This window comes from Triturus cristatus, chromosome 1_1 (genome assembly GCF_964204655.1).
Source record: "Triturus cristatus chromosome 1_1, aTriCri1.1, whole genome shotgun sequence".
Lineage (NCBI taxonomy): Eukaryota > Metazoa > Chordata > Amphibia > Caudata > Salamandridae > Triturus > Triturus cristatus.
Window position 1 is genome coordinate 1,918,077 of NC_140579.1, and position 22,385 is coordinate 1,940,461.

At 41.5% G+C, this 22,385-nt stretch overlaps 1 protein-coding gene across 3 annotated transcripts in view; it reads right to left on the reverse strand.

Moving 5' to 3' along the window:
* The window catches only part of LOC146869047 (chitinase-3-like protein 2), a 290,781-nt gene that overhangs the window by 116,807 nt on the left and 151,589 nt on the right, over window positions 1-22,385 (reverse strand). For all 3 annotated transcript variants that reach the window (XM_085642153.1, XM_085642935.1, XM_085641346.1), the window contains one exon: window positions 6,533-6,668. In XM_085642153.1, coding sequence (XP_085498279.1) covers window positions 6,533-6,668 — 136 coding nt within the window. The remainder of the gene's footprint in view (window positions 1-6,532; window positions 6,669-22,385) is intronic.

A 22,385-nucleotide genomic window follows, 5' to 3' on the forward strand; every position in this document is an offset into this window, starting at 1 on the left:
TTGAACTTTTTAAGGGAACTCTACTCCAATCCATCCGCAAGAGTTCGCTTCGGGACAAAGGGAGAACTGACGGAGACTTTCACAGTAGAGCGGGGGGTCAGACAGGGATGCGTCCTGGCACCCTTTCTTTTCTCCCTCTACACCAACAACTTGGAGGTTGAGTTACTAAAGGGTGCCTGTGACCTCCCAAGGGCCAATCATCGCCCGATCCCCGCCCTGCTGTATGCGGATGACGCCGTCCTCCTTGCACAAACTCCCCGTGAACTCCAAAGGTCCCTAAACAGATATTCCCGGTATATGAAAACTCTTGACCTCCACATAAATGTGAAAAAAACTTTCGTAATGAAGGCTGGGGTCGGGAAAAAACAGCAAACATCCATCTACCTCGACAGCCAAAAAATTGCCTCAACAAACGATTATTGTTATCTGGGGGTCACGATAGACAATAAACTTTCCTGGAAACCAGCAATAGAAGCTAGAAAGCATTGTTTTAAAAGAGCTCTAGCAGCTCTGATGTCGTTTTCTCAAAAATTAGGAAAACGTCCACCCAGAGAACTGCTAACCATATATAGAGCCAAGTGCCAATCTACAGCCCTATATGGAGCAGGACTATGGGGATACACGGACGTTACTTCTCTGCAAACTGCAGAAAATAAGTTCTTCAGATTTATCCTGTCTGCCCCCAAAACATCTTCCGTTTACGCCTGCCACTTAGAATTAGGGGCATCATATATTGAAGATCTTGCCAAAATCCAACCTCTTCTACTCTGGCGACGAATTTGGGTGGCAGACACAAACGACGTCACAAAAACAATACTGGCGGATGCAATGTCTCTGCACTATGCTTTTAAAATCAAATGGCTGGCCTATATCCGGACCTTTCTTGGCGATCTCGGACTGGAAAAATATTATTGTAATCCCGAAAAACTCGGGGAAATCACAAACGACAATTTAAAGAAGCGAGCGTTGGACCATCTGACAAATATGAGACTTCAGGCAGAAGCTGGAAAACAGTCGGTGCAGCATGCTACGCTGGTCCAAGCTACTCTTTCAATGCAGCCGTATTTAAAACTTGACATTGGCACCTTTGAACGTTTTCTCCTGATAAGATTTAGATTGAACATATTTCATAAACTGGTGGCCTTTCCAACGCCAAATGTGTGGGATTTAAATCCACCCCCATGCCCATGTGATGGGACATCAAGTCAATCTTCTATTCACACAGTCCTATTTTGTAAATTTTATCAGGAACATCGTAAACTCTGGCTACTGACCCTTTTAAAATCCTGGGGTCTCAGACAATGCAGAGCAGCCATGTTAAGTTTGCAGCTTTTGGACACCGAAGCCACATGTTATCATGTCCTTAATTTTCTGAAATGTATTTATAGACATCGGAAAAACCTTTAAACAGTACCGTAATTTATTTTCTGCTTTTTTAACTTTTAAAACTAGATCTCCTTGAAAGACTTTTTAAATTGTAATTGTAATGCTTTTATGGATCGTAAACAATCCGAATAAAGTTTATATTCATTCATTCATTCTAGATTGGGATGGTACCTGCTACATCGGATTCCTTTTGCCACCTGTTTTCCTAGCTCCTCCTGATTATCACAGAAATACTCATTTAGTACACAATAGAGAACGGAGAGATCTCCCAATCGTCGATTACACTGAAACAGCATGGGAAAAATACACAGATTTCAATAAAGGTCTCTTTCCCTATATAGGTACAGTTACCAATAGTAAGCTGATACGTAGATTAACCAGAACCCTTGAAGCAGTAGTGAACGAAACTATTTCCGCCTTAGGCAATTTAACAGAAGAGCAGTCTGCTATGCGGATTGTTGTGCTTCAAAATCGTCTTGTCCTTGACGTCATCCTGGCCGATAGGGGCGGAGCTTGTAGGGTCATCGGATCAAGCTGTTGCATTTTCATACCAGAAAATTCGCCATCTGTATATAAAGCCATAACTCGCCTTCATAAGATTGTAAGCCAGATACACCAGAATCCAGGGACTTGGTCCGGTTGGTTTTGGAGTGTATTGTCAACCTTTGGATGGAGGGTCCTATCCTTCCTAGGTATTGGCTTTCTCATACTATTCAGTTGCTGCTTATGCCTACAATGTGGACCAGCGATTTGTGGTCTGTGTGCCACATCGTGTATTCCACCACCAAGATTTCATTCATCACGGAAGAAGAAAGAAGAACAAATGATGCTATATGAACAGATCAACGGATTGATGAAGATTGATATCTCTTAAGGGCAAGTAGGGGACAAGGAGGGAATGTGGAAATATGGATTTTTATGATCAGTTATGTCCCCTATCTTGGACCCCAACGGTTTCATGTATAAATTACAAGTACATGTATGTTTCCTCCAGTTCCAGTTATGAAGACGCAAACACATGTGCGTCCACCGTCAACATGTCCTCTTTCAGATCCGCCATGAATGGGCCGGATATTCTATTCCTAAGTATGAAAGGCCACCGGCATTATATGGTTCATTTATCCCATTTTACAGTCCAGGCGAGTAGGCCCTGATTCTGCCATTAAGCCTTTCCCTGCCTTCTGCCTCTGAAAGCTCCAGTCTGAGCTCGCATCTGTATCCATGAACTTTGTCCTACTCCCTGCGCGGCTAACGGTGCCTGACTCGACCGGTCTGCTTGCCAAAAACTGTATTTCACCTTCGAGATTATCTGCTCCGCTCCCTATCCAATGCATTCCTGTCTAGTAGTTTAAGTAAACATTCTTCCAGCTACCGAGCAAAAGGCCCGGCTTCTCTGTCTTTATGCAAGTAATTCATAGCCCTGTTACTATGGAAGATTTCTGCCCTCGCATCTAGTGTAGACACTTAGACGCTTGTACACGCACTAACAGTCAGTATAGTCAGTATAGAATGAGATTCTATTCTAAGAGACCTCTCTTTTTGGATAACATAGTTCTTTAAACATAGGATGTTAGATATGATTTGGGATTAGGTTGACATAACCCCAGACTTCTGTCTCCACATGTAGAGCTAAATGTCAAGTCCCCTTCACCCCCTAGTTGCACGTCAATCACACGTCATGCTGCTGCGCGCGCATCTCTGCCAAGTATTTCTGCTGACATTGCGAAATTCTTTCATGGTGCCACCTACTTGTGACATCATACCTAATGACGTTCTTTAGTTACGCCTAGTTACACCCACTTTAGTTACGCATGTATGTTTTATCTTTGTTATCAATTGTTACGCCTCCTGCATCTGTTTCACTGTAATGCCTATTGTATAAAAATGATTACCTGTCAATAAAGTTGGTCCTTCACTTCCTGAACCTTCGTGGTGATGGAATATGGAGTCCATCAATTCGAATTGATTTTGGAATAAAGCCCGTTCCGAACCTCTAATACCACGGATTCTGCCTCTTATTTTACTGAGCTATTATTATAGATTTTCCGCATCAAATTAAGTACCGGTAATTAAATTATTTACCACAGCCCCACCAATGACTGCATGTGTGAATGAGTTAGTGTGACGTTGGGTCTGTGACGCAGGGAGGATACTGGTACGGGTTTGCTTTCCCCGTTACCAGGGGTTTTTTTTTGCGCTCCATCACAGGCTCAAACATGTAAATGCGCTAAAGCTAGCAAAAATGGAAAACATCAAGAGCTTATTTCAAAAGACCATTAGCTGGATAGGGTTAATCACAGAGCACATGAATCAGAAAGAATTGCAAACAGGAACATTCTCCCAAAAGGATGACCTTGCTTTTATCCTGAACTAGATTGTCAGTAAAAAATGTGTAGTTATCGTGTGTGACATTATTAATGAGAACTCAATAGTTCAATCAAATATAACAAATTGAAGCTGCTTCCTCTGCAACTCTATGTGTTGGTGTATTATCATAAAACAGACTTCCACCCTTGATTGGGCACAGACGTCATGCTTTAATGGATTAATTGTTTTATCGTGGAATAATCTTACATAGTAATAGTATCTCTGAAGAGCAGGAAAACAAAAGGCCTTATTTAGAGTTTAGTGTGCAGGATAATTAGTCTGAAATGTGACGGATGTCATGTATGCCGTACTGTAGCCTTATAGCCCGGGCCAATGGAATATGTGCGGAATCCTGATTTCTGTGAATATTTATCATTTGTGCGTCACTAAGTGTTTTGATTTGTATTGATCCTATTAAATCTGTTTACAGTACACTTCAGAGTTACAAAAAGAATGTTTTATTTTTGCTTTCCTAACTGCTGAACGAATACAGTTAATTTAAAGGTATTAACATCTAGCTGTGTGTTGCAAATATACGCAGCCGCGGCCCGTGCAGGTGAGCGCGGTGGCGCTATGGGGTGGAAGTGACAGATGACGGAATAGGTCAAATAAATAAAATAAATAAAACCACTTACCTTGCTATCACCGCATCGCCGAGTTGTTTGTAAGTAGTTTTATTCATTTATTTGACCTATTCTGTCATTTGTCACTTCCATCCCCCCACCACCACTGCCCCACTTCCACTACGCTTACCTGCAGGGGCCACCATTGCAAATACGACATCCTACTGCCTTTCCTGTCAAACTCTGTCCACTGGAGCAAGATTGTCACCTAATTCACTTTAAAAACTTCCCTCACTTCACAGTCGGAGAAAGAAAAGTAAATACCAGTCCATATGTTAAAAGAATAAGCAGCAATTTGTCAAAAGACGTGGCTGACATTTGACCTTCTTGAAGCTCCCCTAAATGTGACAAGATCAGCACCAAAACTTTAAGCATCTTTATTTATTGCTCGGACTTTAGCAGCCCACCAAACATCGGCTCATGACCCAGTGTTTGGGAAACGCTTCAGCAGAGAATTGGTGCAACCTTTCCATCGTTAATCGTTTGTTTCGCCCAGGGATCTCAATGTATGCAGCAGTCATGCACAAGTTAACGGTTCACACACTAAATGAACACAAGAATAAGCTGCACCTAGAACAGCACAGGCCTGTCCTGACCAAGGAACAGCTGCCTGGTCCGGGAGGGCCTGCAGCAGCTACTCAGCCAAAGTCCTTTCTATGTCACTTGTAGGGTAATCCAAAGGTTAGCCTCCCAAACTACAAGCCACAGGCCCTGCTCACCGCCAGGTCCCAGTGAAGGAGCGGCCAGGGTCCTTAACTGGAGTTGGGCGGACGCATGGTATCTGCCAACACGTGGCAGGTGAGTTGCCCCCTGCATGAAGAGGGCATCGATATCACTGGCACTTTAAGTATGAGGACGGGTCATGTGACAATGTTTAGCGGATATCCTACTTCACTAAACTCAAATGAAGGCTCCACGTCCTCAAGAGAGTGCAAGGTTTGGTTCCTACCTCCTCCTGATGAAGCCTCTGTGCCCTGACCATTACCAGGCTTTCTTGGCAGTGTGTTTGGAGTGATGTCCCCGCCAGCAGGGACATTTTAAGGATTTGTGGGGCCCTGGGCCAAATGTATTTAGGAGGTTCTGTTCTGAACACGTTTCAGCTCTCATGCCCTCTTTGGCCAGGGCACTGGCAGTGCACAAGCACATTCGTCCAAACTCTGAATGCGTTTACATCTAATATTCAGGGATCGTGATGTGCGTTTTCAATATTGTAACAGCAGTAGCTCGAGAATATTACTGCAAATAATCTCTAGGACACCCTCCATTTCTCCTATGGAAGGTCCTATTTCCTTAAAAAAAAAAAAAAAAAAAAAAAGTTTTCATGAATATTACATGAAACATGAAAACATTCCTTTACAAAATGTCTGTAATAAAGTCGCACACATCAAAAGCATTAAAATAAATTAACCTCTGTCTGCCAGGGATGCAGAGGTAGTGACAGAAGTGTCCCACCCTCTTCATCTGGTTTCTGGTCACTATCAGAAGTTGGAATTTACCAGCAAACCGTATCGGATGTTTTCCAGTATCGATATTGTCTACGAAATTAACTCGTTTCATGAGTTATTCCCCAGATTCAAGATTCAGCCTGACGTCAGGGGATAATTCATCCCCAGCAAACCTAGAAGAAACAGCGATCTAAGGCAAAGCCAAAGGTTGATGGACTCTCCACTCCTACCCCGTCCATTCCACGGGGCACCCGGCCACTATTGCTAGATACTCCAGTGCGGCCCCAAGAGAGGCACAAGGGCTTCGGGCAGCACCCTGCCTCACTCCAGCCAGTGGAGACCGGAAGGACTGTTTGGACTCTCCACTCTTACCCCGTCCATTCCACGGGGCACCCGGCCACTATTGCTAGATACTCCAGTGCGGCCCCAAGAGAGGCACAAGGGCTTCGGGCAGCACCCTGCCTCACTCCAGCCAGTGGAGACCGGAAGGACTGTTTGGACTCTCCACTCTTACCCCGTCCATTCCACGGGGCACCCGGCCACTATTGCTAGATACTCCACTGCGGCCCTAAGAGGCACAAGGGCTTCGGGCACCACCCTGCTTCACTCCAGCCAGTGGAGACCGGAAGGACTGTTGTCACCCCCTGGCACCACGCTGAACATGGACTTAACACTTTTGTGATTTTCCCCCTTCTCCTGTGTCCTCATTACCTTCAAGGAACTCCTTGAGCTTGTTTGTAAGAGGGTACGGGCCCTCATTGCAGAAAGTCCCCGCAAAGTCATCCTGGCCGATGGTCCACACCTTGCCGCCTCCAAATCCTTGCTCCCTCGCAAACTTGACCTGAAACTACATAGAGAAGAGTTGTGAAAAGACACATCCATTTATTTTGTTGTATTCTTAATAGGTGTGTGTACAAAGTTACATAACTAGGCAGTTAAACCTCAATCTAATATGGCCAGAGTAGGAATTGGCAATTGGGCCATATTTTATAAAAATAATTTAATAAAAAATGTGCGCTTTTTAGCGGATAGTGATCCAGGCAACTGCCTAGAATGGTTTACTCGTTTTTTTTGTATTGCTGTGTAGTATGAAAGGGCAAACAATATTAACATAGTATCTAAACACAGTGAGGAAAGCAGAATACTTTCTTTGCACCAGTGACGGAACAATTCTGTATTGATGGCACGTTAATTTTGCACCTGCATTTCCATGGTCTGACCTGTCTAAAGTCACATTTGAGCAGACCGGTGAGCGCAAGAATGACATTTACATAGGTGGCTCCTCCATTTGAGCAGAAGAGAGTTGACTAACAATCCCCAGAGTTCAAAAATAAAATGGTAATAAAAGTTAATTACCTTTTTATTTTTTCTGCAACCTGTCGTGAAATAAGTGTCAGGACAGGGCAGTGCCAGCATTGCAGAGTGGCAGCAGTAGATAGCTATGCGCTTTAAAATGTGCACGTTTCTTTGGCCGGCCGTCTTGTGCTGGCCAGCCAGACATGCGCATTTTAAAGTTCTCTGACCTAGCTGTCTTAGACAGCTGGGTTAGAGAAAGCGCAGGCCACCAGTGCTCTTAGGAGCGCCTACTGTATCCAATCCTGGTGTTGCTTTCATGCTGTGAAAGCTGCCCCGGGATTGGGCAGTGCAGTTTCCTGCATCAGGAGCTTCCTGAAGACACCCGAGGGAGGAGAACGTCGTGCTGCGACGAAAGAAAGGTACATTTTTTTAGTATGTTTTTTTGCCGCCCCCCCCCCACATGCCAATTGCCACTGCATTTGCATAGGCTAAAAATACATTTTTGCAGTAGTTGGCCAGTGCAAACGGGGGTTCAAAAAATTGTTCAGTCACATGTCTACTACAGGGAGGCAAGTTTGTAGTGCCGTATGTGACACACTGTCCTGTGCGTACTCATGGGAAATTGCTGATCATGTTAGGCTACTTCCGGACCAAAACTACCTAATAGATTTTTTTAGCAACTCCACATTTATGTGTGCACAGTGTTTTAATAATTTTTAATCTTATGTTTGCTTCTCAATCGATATTTTGGGCAGTTTGCATGCAGATTAGACGAAGGGACTATAGTGCTATTAGTAGCATCAACATTGCTAGGGAGCGTGCGACGTTAGTCACATTCAGGAATTTTTTTTTTAAAGTTTTTAAAAATTCTCAACTTTGGTTACTTCATTTAGTTTGTGAGAAATAGAAAACAATCATGTGCAAAATCGCTAATAATTGCACTTATATAGCCCTGAGGAGGCATCGGAGTGCTTTTTTTGATACAGTATTCAAACCGGCGCCCATCAGCTTGTATCTGCATCATGGTTCGGGGCAGATGTACGAACGCATTCACTAGTCGCAAACGTACATTTAAGGATACAAAATAGAGACATCTAGTGAAGATAGCCAAGGCATTGTGGGCGTTTTGTCAGGAGCAAGAAACATCTTTTGAAGCAGAATATCTTTCGGGTCAGATGTTTGAGATGGTATTTATAGATCCTTTATGTTAGATTTGAGGGTCTCTAGTTAGCAGAGGTAGGTACCTTTGTCCACGCAGGGGCCCTAGCGTCTAGTCAGGGTAAGGGGGTACACTCCTAAAATAACCCCTGCTCACCCTCTTGGTAGCTTGGCACGAGCAGACCGGCTTATCTCAGAGGCAGTGTGTAAAGCATTTGTGAACACATACAGTAACCAAGTGACAACACTACAGATGGACACCACACAAGTTGTAGTATAAAAATAAGTATTCTTTATATAGACTTATCACAAGACCACAAACGACAAAAAAATCCACAATATTGTACTTAAATGGTAGAAATAGCTTAATTCTCTTTAGATGTTAAAATGCGACACGGAGTTCAATGTACCTTAAGATGCGTAACACTATACAACAAAAGTGTTGCAGGGAAGGTGATGCGTCGGTTCCTTGCACACAAGAACGGTGATGCGTCAGGTCCCTACTGCATCGTGGGGAATGCATCGGTTTTTCTCTGCGAGGGGAGGTGATGCGCTTTCTTACTGCGCTTCCGTAGCGATGCGGCCAGCAACGCCGTGATGCGATGAAGATCCGGTGCAATGAATCAAAAATGGCGTCTTGATGCGACACAATGCGGACCGCGACAGGCCCTGCGACGCGCTTCTCGGTGATGCGGCGGCGTCTGCTGCAACATCGATCCTTCTCCCCGGCGATGCGAGTTGCTTCGACAACAATGCGAGCCGCGAAAGGCCCTGTGACGCGCTTCCCGGTGATGCGGCGGTGTCTGATGAGACGTCGATCCTCTTCTCCGGCGATGCGAGGCGCTTCGGGGACCCTGCGATAACTCGGCGGTTGTTCTGGTCCGCGACAGGCCCTGCGACACGCTTCCCGGTGATACAGCGGCGTCTGTGACCTTGAGTGAAATGTCCAACTAACTAGAACGCCCCTGAAACCTTTGTTTTTTTTCAGTGAATTTCAAAGGTTTTTTAAATGCTAATTCCTATCTATAACTTATCTCTGAAGATATCATGTTTAATGATTTTGATTGGATTTGTATATTTTTCAAATTCAGTGTGTCAATTTTATTAATTAATTTTTTTTAAAATACTTTATCATCATTTTTTAAACTTATTTTTTCAATTAATTCTTTTAAAAATTATAAAATATTATTTGAACTTAATGAGTTTTTCAAAATATTTTTTTAACTATGTCCTGTCGCGAGGGGATATATATATCTATATCTATATATATTTGGGGGACCCGGGGAAGCCAATGGACACATGAATTCCGGGGATTCCCAAATTATTAACCCCCCTCTTTTGCTTGGTACATCAGCGTTCATGAGAACTGCAATCAGTCCCGCTGGTGGTACTTACCACACAGTGTTGCATGCTGGTCATTGAAGTTTACAGTTCAGGACTACAGAGCAAACAACCAGGTGGGACGAGTCCTATTTCCACCAGTTGGAGAGCCACAGAATTTCCATAAGAGGGAGGTGGGTCAACCCTAAGCTGTCGGCATCTGAGGAAGGCGAATTATGCCGAAATGCATCATGCCAATCAGCTGTGAATAAATTGGTTTCTCCGCAACTCCTCGCTGTGTCCTCTTGAATGCTTTCCAGTGAAGGAGTCTTGTGTGATATATTGCGCATGTTGCTGGCAAACGCGCTAAAGAGGACCCGTCCAGCAAAGCGGCCTGTGACATTATTGGCATCGTGTTAGGAGGCGTCCAAGGGATTGGAAACCACAGGCCCGCCTCAGGATCGGGTCAGGTAAGTGGCCGCTGCCAGAAGACAGTCCATGATTACATGGGGAATCGTCATCACTGTATCGACTATTAACGGCCCAGACTGCATTTGAAATTGGGGCTTGGATGTAGGGGACCCGGAGAAGTCAATGAACACATGGATTACGGGGTTTCCCAAAGTATTAACCCCCCTCTTTTGCTTGGTACATCAGCGTTCATGGGAACTGCCATCCGTCCCGCTGGTGGTGCTTACCACAGTGTTGCATGCTGGTCATTGAAGTCTACAGTTCAGGACTACATAGCAAACAACCTGGTGGGACGAGTCCTATTTCCACCAATTGGAGAGCCGCAGAATTTCCATAAGAGGGAGGTGGGTTAACCCTGTGCTGTCGGCATATGAGGAAGGCGAATTACGCCGAAATGCAGCTGTGAATAAATTGGTTTCTCCGCAACTCCCCGCTGTGTCCTCTTGAATGCTTTCCAGTGAAGCGGTCTTGTGTGTGAAATATATATATATGTATCTATCTATCTATCTACTGGCGGTTGCCAGTAGATAGTTATAGTTAGGACCTATTTTCCATAGGAAATTCGCAACATTCTATTCCCAATAACTTTGGCGCCGATTGACGAATGTTGGCGAAATTTTCAAAACTCGTGGGGCGCTCCGGTCCGCTCCCATCTTGAAAGTTTCGAGGTGATTCATCAAGCGCGGGCCGAGAATAAAGGGGGGTCCCAAAACATGTGTTCCCCATGCAATTTTCCATAGGAATCCTTAGACACGGCTACAGCCCGAACTGCTGAACGGAATTACACCAAATTTGGCAAAGAGGTAGTTCTTGGTTCAGAAAGAACCCTTTTTGTTAAATGGTGTAAATCCGTTCAGTAGTTGCTGAGAAAAATCAAAGTAAAAACACATATCTAGGACCACGGATCCTCCCGAGCACGAGCTTTATGCTAATTGGCTGTCAACACTCCAAACCAGAAAGTGTTGGCAGCCATCTTGTGCCTTGGTGGAATCTAGGCACAAGAAAACAGAAAAAGTAATGTGCAAAATGCAAAAAGGGGCCAGGGTAGAAAAACCCTGACCCCCTAGGCCTGCTCAGGGGGTGCCCAAAAAGCTTCTTTTTTGTTTAAACAAAAAAAAAAACAAAAAAACTGCGAGATTCGTGCACCCAGCGCGCATTTCGGCGACAATTAAAAGAAAAAAACACGAAGCGCGGGCTCCCACGCTTCGTTAATATTTAGCCTCCGGTGGGCCAAATCCCGGGGGCAATATTTGTATTGGGATGGGGGGCCCAAAGGGGCCCACCAGCCCCGGTGACCGCCACCCCCCGGGGCTTCTTAGTTTAATGTTGGGGGGCCTCTAAGGCCCCCCGCATCCCTGGGGACAGCCACCCCAGGGGATTTAAAAAAAGAAAAACCTGTGTGGGGGGCTCAAGCCCCCCACACACCCCGGGGACCACCACCTCCCGGGGATCTAAATATTAAAATTGGAGGTCCGCGAAGGTCCAGCCCCAGGGACCACTACCCACCGGGGCTTTGTAAATTGTGGGAGGGGGGGCCGCGTGGCCCCCCACCTGGAGCCTTGTCATGGACCACCACCCCCCAGGGCCGGCTCCTGCAGTGTCCCGGGGTGGACATTGTACTTTGCTATGGCAGGGCGGGAGCCTCGCGGCTCCCGCCCTGCCATAACAAACTTGGTTTGGATTTTGAAAGAGAGCAGGGAAAAGCAATGCCGGGTCCTGAGGGATGCCGGGAGCCGGTGTGACCGTGAGGGGGAGATTGGGCACACCCCAGGGTCCCCAATGGAGAGGGCCAGCCCCGGGGGATGGGGTCCCCGGGGCCATAAGTGGCCTGAGGGGGGCAACACAGCCCCCCTCCTAACGAATTAAAAAAAAAAAAAAAAAAAAAGAAAGGCCATGCCCCGGGGGATGGGGTCCACGGGCCAATAAATTAGAAAAAGAAGGGGGGCCACACAGCCACCCTTCTTAAAAAAAATTTTTTTTTAAAAATGACGGGCAACGCGCCGGAGGCTACACCCCCTCTTTGCAGCACTCTGCAAACGCGCCCCCTGGCGCGTTTGCAGATGGGGAACAAATTCCCCTTGAATACTGGGGGGCCCTGGGGCAAACTAGCCCACCAGGAACCTCCAGTATGCGCCAGGGGGCTGCGTTGTAGAGAGGTGTTCTGAGGCCACGTCCCTTTTTACACCTCTCTGCAACGCAGCTCTGTGGCGCTTAATGGAGGTAGCTGGTGGGCTAGTTGCACCTCAGGGACCCTCAGGATTCAAGGGGAGTTAATCCCCCAACTTAAAATGAACCACGGGGTGCGTTTGCACAGTGGTGAAGGGAGGGGGCGGGGCCTGAGGTGACATATGTGCAAACACGCCTTGTGGCGTGTTTTAAGTTGAGGATTTAATTCCTCTTCAATGCGGAGGGTCCCTGGGGGCCAACCAGCCCACCAGGTACCTCCAGTATGTGCCAGAGAGCTGCGTTGCAGAGAGGTGTTTAGAGACCACGCCCCTTTTTACAACACTCTGCAACGCAGCTACGTGACGCTTACTGAGAGGACGGGGCCTGAGGGGACGTGTGCAAACACGCCCTGTGGCGCATTTTAAGAGGTAGTTTTAATCCCTCAGTCCCATTATATACACTAGGGGTTTACAGAGGAGGTCATGCTAATCACAGGGGCACCCCGACGCATAGCTGAACTAACTATAATGGGGGAATTTCAATGGTTTTGTACGAGTAAAATGTCCAGCTAACTATAACGCCCCTGAAACCTACTTTTTTCTTAGGATATTATATATAATATATATATATATATATATATATATATATAAAATTTATTCACTGAAAAAAACCATAGGTTTCAGGGCTGTTATAGTTAGCTGGACATTTCACTCGTACAAAACCATTGAAATTCCTCCGTTATAGTTAGTTGTACTCACTATAACTCGCGCGCCCACAATCCACTGCTGATGTCACATATTACATCATTCATGACATGGTCAGTGACATCACTGATGACATCACTGATGACATCACCCAGTGAATGTGGTTTGGTTCGTTAGTTAAATATGTATTGTATATATATCGCAATCTGCATTGAAGAATGAGTGGATATATAAATATAAATATCTGGATGGAGGATTTAGTAGCAGTGTTATTGACTGTTTACCTGACTATTTTATAGTATCTCACTAAATATATTGGATAGTGACTAAACTGTGTGAATATATGTATCACTTTGTCAGTTGTTGTGTAAACTGCTGCACCAGTTGGTTACTAGCAATGTGAAAGTCTATATTAGTTGTTTAGTTAACTGAGTATTTGTATGGGAGAGTGAATGTGTGTGGTTCGGTGGGGGTGTGTGACTGCCGAAAGATGTGTGAATAGTTGATTCAGTAGGTATATGAGGTTAAGACTACATGTTATAACAGTTGTTTGGGTGAGTGAATATCTTTATGGTGTGCTGATGAGCAAATATATCTCTTAATGGTACATTTCCAACAAACTAGAAAAAGAAAAGGCACTGTATGTGACAATTGTTATATATAAAAAAGTATACATAAGTCTCAGTTATTGTATGAGTGACTGTATGGATAACTGTATACTTGTAATAGTGATTTTATAACACACTAAGTATGAGTTACTATCTATATGAATACATGAAGTGGTGTTTGTATAAGTGTGTAGCTGAGTAAATGCAAGTAGGATTCGTTGTTTGCATAAATGAGTAGGATGATTGCATAAGTGAATAGGATGTGTGCTGGTGTGTAATGTCGATATAGGTGTATAAGTATATTTGATAGTGTTCCATTGATCATTGACAGCATGTATGAGTGAATCTATAGGCAAGTGATTAGATGTGTGTGTAGATCTAGGAATCACTGAGTGGGTTTTTAGAAACTTGTATTGGTGTGTCAATGGATTCAAATAAGGTACTCTGTATTTTACAGTGAGTGATGAAAGGTTATACTAGTGTATGATGAGGTGTATCTGATGGTCACGTGGATGATGTCAGTGATTTCATCAGTGATGTCATTTGAGATGTCATCAGTGATGTCATCAGTGATGTCACTGACCAGGTCATGAATGATGTAATATGTGACATCAGCAGTGGATTGCGGGCGCGCGAGTTATAGTGAGTACAACTAACTATAACGGAGGAATTTCTATGGTTTTGTACGAGTGAAATGTCCAGCTAACTAGAACAGCCCTGAAACCTATGGTTTTTTTCAGGGAATTTCTAAGGTTTTTTAAATGCTAATTCCTAACTATAACATGTCTGAAACCTATGGCTTTTTCAGTGAATTTTGAAGGTTTTTTTAAATGATAATTTTTAAATGTAATAAGTTATATGTATTTTTTTTATACTGATGTTTTACAGTTTAACCTTACATATTTTAATTTTTAAATTACATTATATATTTTTAATATAAATGGAAATACATTTTTTTTCAAATAGTGAAATTGAAATATTGTTTTTTTTGTTGAATGTATAAGTGCAGAACTATAAGTGTGTTGGTTAGTTAGGATACTGCATGCATAGTGGATAGGGGTTTGAGGCAGTCCATGTGCTAATGCCTGGCTCGCTGCATGAGTACTTGGATACTGACTGAATGATTAGAGTACTGCAAGGAGAGTGCCTGGGTGAATTTATAAGTGTTAGAATTACTTTTCAGAATCAGTACTGGGCTGAAAGATGCAGCACTGAGGTCTCTCCTGATAACAGGTGAGTAAATCAGAATTTGTAGTGCGGCTGATTTTAGATGAATATTTTAAAGTTCCAAAACTGCACACTTAGAAAAATTTCCAAGTGAAACCAGTCAATGTTAGCCTATGGAAGGAAATTCAAGTTACTGGTAAGTACGGTTAGAATGACTTTTCAGGATCAGTACTGGGCTCAAACATGCAGTACTGAGGTCTCTCCTGATAACAGGTGAGTAAATCTGAATTCGTAGTTCGGCTGATTTTACTTCGGTCCAGTATATATAGAGCCACTTTCCTACACCATCCCCTCCCTTCACCACTGTCCAAACACGCCCTGTGGCGCATTTTAAGTTGGGGAAAAAATTCCCCTTCAATCTTGCATAAGCATAAGCAAAAACCACCTTCTAATGCTACTAAAACTTGATAACAAGACAGGTTTTAAAACAGTTATCAAGTTTTAGTAGCATTAGAAGGTGGTTGTTGCTTATGCTTTGATTAAATGAGTCAGGCTTTGACACAAAAGTGCAGTCCTGAAATATGTAGATTGTGTGCAGTTCCCTTACCACTTCCACAGTAGAGAATGAGTTTTGGTAAACTCCTAGGGATAGTGGTGCTTGTCTAGAATCACACTGAGTCTGTGAGATAAGCATTTGGTAGATTGTGTATTTGCTGATAGATAACTGTTTTAAAACTGGTCATGTTATCAAGTTTTAGTAGCATTAGTAGCTAGTCTTTTGTTATGCATTGATAAAATGAGTGAGGGTTTGACACTAAAGTGCAGTACCATGTAGTATTCTCTTCACTGCACCAGAACTGAAAATTTAAAAGTTTTACCCAGGCACTGTCCTAGCAGTAGTCTGATGATTTAGTCAGTTTCCAAGTACTCATGTTGTGAACCATACATTACCACATAGAGTGCTTCAAATGTCTATGCAGTATGCATGCAGTCTAACATACTATACACTTGTCTTGCATACCTTCAATTCCCCAGTCAGTTTATATACACTCCAGCAAACACCCTGTCACTCCCCTTGCACTTCTCTAGTGACCCAATCAGTACCGTGTACTAATCCATTCACTGCGCCAAAACCCGAACACTTATAAATTCACCCATGCACTCTTCTTGCAGTACTGTAATCAGTCAGTACCCAAGTACTCATCCAGCGACTCAGGTCTTAGCACATGGACTGCTTCAAACCCCTATCCACTATGCATGCAGTCTTCTAACCACCTACACAGTTGTCTTTCACACCTTCAATTCCCCAGTCAGTAGTCATACACTTCTAGCAAACACCCTGTTACTCACCCAGTGTGTCTCCTTATAGTACTGTAATCATTCAGTCAGTTAGCATGTAGTCTTTTAGTGAGGTAGGCTTTAAGGCATGAACTGCTTCAAAGTAGTATGCACTATGCATGTAGTGTTTTAACCATCGTCACACTTGTGGTTCAGGTCTATAGTTTTAGTCAGTTTTTATATAAAATGTGTTTGTACAGTAATGGAATAGTATACATTTTAAAGTTATTAATATACATTTATTTGTGATTCTTTTTTACAGATACTGTTTTGCAACGTTCAAATAGAGAAATCATGCCAGAAAAAAAAAGAAGAACAGAGACAGGAGGATTATTTGAAGAAACATAAACCACAAGTATTGAATGTACAAGATAATGTTGCTAAAAGGAAAAAAAATCTTCTGGTAAGATCACAAAGCAATTTATTCAAAATGTTTGTAGGAGCAAACGGAATGTAGATAATGCTGGAACTACTGAGAATTCAAGTAAGAAAAAAAATTCAAAATCAGAGGAAAAGCAAAAAAGCAAATGGTCAGTCAAAGGAGATAAAGTATGGTAAAAGAAGGCAAAATCAGTATAAGGAATTACGCCAAAAATTTTACAAGAGAGAAGTGCATAATTTGCTGAAAGATGTGAAGAAATATAAAAAGCGCTTTATTTTATAAATAGAAGCATATTGAAAACATTGTGGAAAAGGCTTTTGAAGTAAAAAGGAAACTGTTTATTTTAGTATTAAACAGAATTCGATCACTAGATAAACCAATCCATGTAATGAAGGCCAAAAGTAGGAGGAAAAGTTAATAAAAAAAAAAGTGATTTTTTTTGGGAGAATGGAAACAGTTCCGGTTCAGAGCCTTTTTTTAACAAAGTTATTCACTGAGCGAAAAATTATTGTATGCAGTTGACACCAGTGGTAGAGGTTATGAGTTAGCGACTGTTGTCCAATTGAGAAAGAGAAAATTGTTGAAAGAAATGCAGAAGTGATAGCTGATGAAGTTTTAGGGAGACGTGCTAAAAACCCTGTGTACACTTGGGATTGCAGTAGTGTTTGCAGTGTACGACAGGAATCTATTGAAAAATTATGTAGTTTTTTTACGAGCCTATGCTAAAAAAAAGTGTAAAACAAAAGATTAAGCTGTTGCAAGGACTAGACCTTTGGAGAGTGAGAAAACATACTGGTTTGCAAGGTCATTCTCTGGCTTGTCTTTCTAGGAAAGTTTCAGTGTTTTTCACCATTTCAGAATGCTGGCAGTACATCCTACTCAAATGCGGAAGTTAGTGAGAAGGTTGTATTATGCAAAACGTCCAGCACTAAAGTTAAGTGAGTTGAACAGTGCTCTTTTGCGTGGGTCAGTATCCGATGTGAAGCAGGTCTGTGATGATATTGAGTTTTGTTACTTTGGTCCTCAGCAAGAGAGTGAAGAAACTGACACATTAGTAGAACAAAATGTTGAAGCCAATGTACAACCCGTAATTACAGAAAAAAATTGAGGATGAAATCACAAAGTTTAGGGTAATTTCAAGTGAAAGACCAAATGTTTCTGGTATTTGTTGTCGGCGAACTCACTATAAAAATCAGACTAGGGGTGTAAATCTGTATTTAAAAAGTGAAATAGAAGATAATAATAAGTGGATGGAATTTGCAAATTATTTGCTGGTAGAGGATTGTTTTGATTTGGGATGTGAGCAGCATATTTGCAAATATGGTTATAACAAATTATATGAGAATAAAATGCCTGCTAGAGCGGTTGATAATAATCTAGAGTTGGTTGCTATTCCTCCAGAGCTGATAGATTTAAATACGTACGAGTCTATTCTCATACAATGTGTTCACCCGTTTCAGGCTATTGTTCGTATGGAGCACAAAACAAGTAAATTACCTCCATCAGAGTTGCAAAGAGGATTGAAAGGAAGAGTTGTGTATTTACCATTAGATTTAAGGAAAAATATTGAAACTATTGGTGTAGACCATGCAGAAAATGAGCCACTAGTCATTCTAGTTAATGGTGTTCCTACTAAGAATAAGAAAATTTGGCAAGAGTTATTGGATGTTAGAAAAGTGCAAAAGGCATCATTGTATCTGTTAAAAAATAATGAGTACTATAGAAATGTGTTTGTAGGAGAAGAAGATTTAGAAAAAGATACTGAAACATTAAGTGGACAAATAGAAAAAGTGGACATGTCCAGATGTGAAGAAATCTATGAACATTACAGTGTAAATCCACTTCATTCCAAAGAGGTGATGGGGAATACAATTGAGTTGTTTCAAATGAAAAAAGCAACAGGAAGTCCCATGAGTGTATGGTAAGAGAGCTTGGAAGCTTGTTGTTTACCACAGGAAAAGGTGGACGATATGATGAACGTCCTGTGCAGATTCTTGCATCTGAATATCGGACAACAAGATTATATGCAGAAGATCCAAGATTGACAATGTATCCCTTATATGTTTCATCTTCTGTTTGAAAGTGACTTGTCTGGACTTTCATATGCAGTAAATCATTTTAAAAACTGGAATGCATCTTCAAAATGTAACTGCAAAGGATTTTATGGATAAAGTGCATCAGAGAGATGATCATTTAGAATCTCAGTTGATTAATCTGATGACATGTCAGCGTGGGACTAATGAATATTGGTACCGTCGACATGGAGAACTGAAATGTATGCTACGGAACTTGGGCACTCCTACATGGTTTGTTACACTAAGCTGTGCTGAGTATGCTTGGGATGATTTACTTGAATTTCTTCGAGAGGCAAATTCCAATATAAAAAATATTAAATACATGACACCTGGAGAATTGTGCTCTTTGGATCCTGTCAATGTATGCAGATATTTCAATCATAGATTTGAAGCTATGATGTCTTTCATCTGCAATAAAAAAGAATCCTCCTCTTGGGGAAGTTGTGGATTTCTTTTGGAGAAAAAAAAAGTTTCAAGCAAGAGGTGCTCCTCACATACATATGTTATGGATCAAGGACGTCCCCAAATTTAGAACAGATTCAGATGAAGCTGTTTTGTCTTTCATTGAAGATTATGCTACATGTGCTCTTCCCAATAGCAGAGAAGATAAAAACTTAAAACATGTCTTACGATTTCAAAGCCACAGGTGTGGAAAATACTGTCGACGAAAGTACAAGTCAAAGGATAAGTTCTATACCAAATGTCGTTTTGGATTTCCACGTCCTGCATTATCCAAAGGAAGAGTGAACAGTTTTAGGTCAGCTATGCGACACCCCATCACAAGAAAGTCTCAGAAAAACACCTACAACTTATGAAGGAGCGATGAATCGAAATACATAAATGACTACAATCCAGTTATTTTATCCATGTGGAACGCTAATATGGATATTCAGTATGTTGCGGACAATTCCATTGCTGTTGCTCGATATGTAACGTCTTACATTACTAAATCAGAAAAGACTGAATTGAAAGAAATGTGGGAAGAGATTTCTCACGAGAAGACTCTAAGTAAGAAATTATACAGTTTCAGTTTGAAGATGTTATCGCATCGTGAGATTGGAGCATATGAAAGTTCAGATCGGTTATCATCTGCAAGTCTATATTCCAAAAGTAGAAGAATAATTTGGGTGAGTCTAGGTCTTACAGGAATGCGAAATCTGGTACTGAAATCTGTTCAAGAAATTGAATATTTAGCAAAAAATGAACCAGAAAGTACAGATATTTTGAAAACGAATATGTTGGACACATACTACCCAAATAGAAGTCATCATCTTGAGACCATGTGTCTCTATGAAGTGCTGCAAAACTACACTTTTAAACGGAATACTACAGAGAACATCAACGATGGAATATATGGAGTGATTGGTTCCGAAGGATGTCTGGTGAAACAAAGGAAATTTAATTAATCACAGGAAACGGAGTTGCAACACTGCTGACAAAAGGGAATTTTACTATTTAGCCCTTTTGCAAATGTTCAAACCATGGCGTTCAGAACTGGAATTACTTGGAGATTTTCCCAGCTATGAAGATTCATTTAATGCTTCTAAAGATAGCATACAATGCAGTGCTTTCGCAAATTATGTCAAAATGTTGAATGATGAAATTGATCAAGAAGCTACAATTGCAGCTGAAATTGCTAGAGACAGTTCTCAAGACAGTCAAAGTTCTGCTGCACTGAGTCACGATCCACTAGGACAACCAATTGTTGAAAATGAAGCAGCGATTGCAATGAACGAGGTGGAAACAGCAATGTATCAAGCTCAAGAAGATGCAATACAGTTAGGAAACTTGGAAGAACAACTAAATGTTGAACAGAAACAAATATATCAGCAAGTGAAAGAGCAGATTGACCATGGATTACTTCATGAAAAGAGAGAGTGCTCATGTACATCATTTCAACCTATCCGAATGTATGTGAGTGGTCAAGCTGGAACAGGAAAAAGTTTCTTAATTAAAGTAATTACAAGTTATCTGCAGAAAACAACTGATTCGCATTGGTCTTGTGTAGTCACTGCTCCAACTGGGTTGGCAGCACATAACATTAAAGGAATTACTTTACATCGTTTACGAATGCTGCCAGTAGAGCATGAGAACAAATTGGAATACCACAAGCTATCTGGAGAAGCTGGTTGTGAAGTTTCCAAGAGTCCTGAAGAAAATGAAACTTCTCATTATTGATGAGGTGAGCATGGTCTCAAACTTGATGCTTGCCTTTGTGCATTTAAGAATGCAGCAAATTCTTAAAACTGAGTAGGACGTGTTATTTGGAGGAAAACAGGTCAGTTTTTGGAGATCTACTGCAACTGACTCCGGTAAAAGGACAACCGGTATTTAAAACTTGCCCATGAAGATTCCAGAAAGTCTCTTGGCAGTGTTGGTAATGTGAACATTTGGAGTAATTTTGAATACAAAGAACTGACAACAAATATGCGACAAATGATGCTGAATATGGAAGTATTCTTCAAGATAAAAGAATTGGAATTCTTTCAAAACAAGGCAAACAAGCTTTGGAGAGTCGATTACTTTGCAATGTCTTTCCAAATGAAAATGCAGTTCCTGCAAAAGTGTACGTGGAAATTGCTGAAAATAAGTCAGTGATTTGCTTAATGCCAACACTGCGCGAGTGTTCCATATTCAACGAAGAATTATTGAAACTGGTAAATGATTAAATTGTAAAAATGGAAGCAATCGATAAAATACTGCATGAAGGAATCACTATTATTTTGACGGAAAAGTTGAGATCAAAACTGGAGTGTTTAGAAAAAAAAATATCTAAAACTGCTGGTTTAGAAAAGACACTATAAGCGTGTGTAAACTGTCGGATAATTTTAAGGCGTAATCTGGATGTAGAGAAAGGTTTAGTTAATGGAGCAATGGGTAAAGTGGTGGATTTTGTGAACTATCAGAAAAAAGAAGGATTTGAATTTTTAAAAATTAAATTTGATCAGATTGATGAAGTTAAAGAAATTGGTCGTTCAGTTCGTTTTTTGCTTGTTAAAGATTAATATGTCCGTAGGAAACAATTTCCATTTTCTCTGGCATATGCAGTGACTATTCATAAATCTCAAGGATTAAGTGTAGACAGTGCATTGGATCTACCGTATTTAAAGAGGGTATGGCAAATGTTGCTTTGTCGCGAGTCAGAACATTATCTGGTTTGTATTTGATTGATTTTGATGAGACAAAGGTTACTGCAGATGCAAACTGTGTAAAAGACTATAATAGGTTAAGAAGGGTGTATGCTCCAAATTTAGGTCAATATCCTGTATTTGAAAAGCGTGTGGTTGGTCGAAAAAGAAGGTTAGAGAATATCTGTAGTGAAGGTGTAGAGAAAGGAAAAGAACAAGATAATGTTGTGATAGCAAGTAAAAAGAAAAAGGACACTATTGAAGAGATTGTTGGTTATCAGTTTGAAAATAGTTCTGGTGTCAACTGCTATGCTAATGTAGTGGTCAATGTTTTTTATCTGGAAGGTTTGCAAAAAAATTATGCAGAATCGGGAAAAAGATTTTGTTCTCTGTTGCATTCGGTTTATGAAAAATTGACAACAGATAGAAGTAAAATACAATCCGTTTCAGATGTTCGTAGTCTTTTGGATGTGTGTTCTGGTTCTACACAATTTACACAAAATATCCAACAAGATGCTCAGGAATTTTTAATGTATATGCTTACCATTTTTGAAAATGTAGGTGTAGAAATAGAAAATGTTTTTGGCCTTTCTTACAAATGGGAACATTGTGAAAATTGCATGTATACATGTAGCACCAATGTAGACACAGATTTCTGTATTTAACATTACCAGACTGTAAATCAGTGTCTTTCAATAAATTAGTTAAAGGTGCAAATCAAAACATGGTGTAGCCAATGTAAATCAGAAAT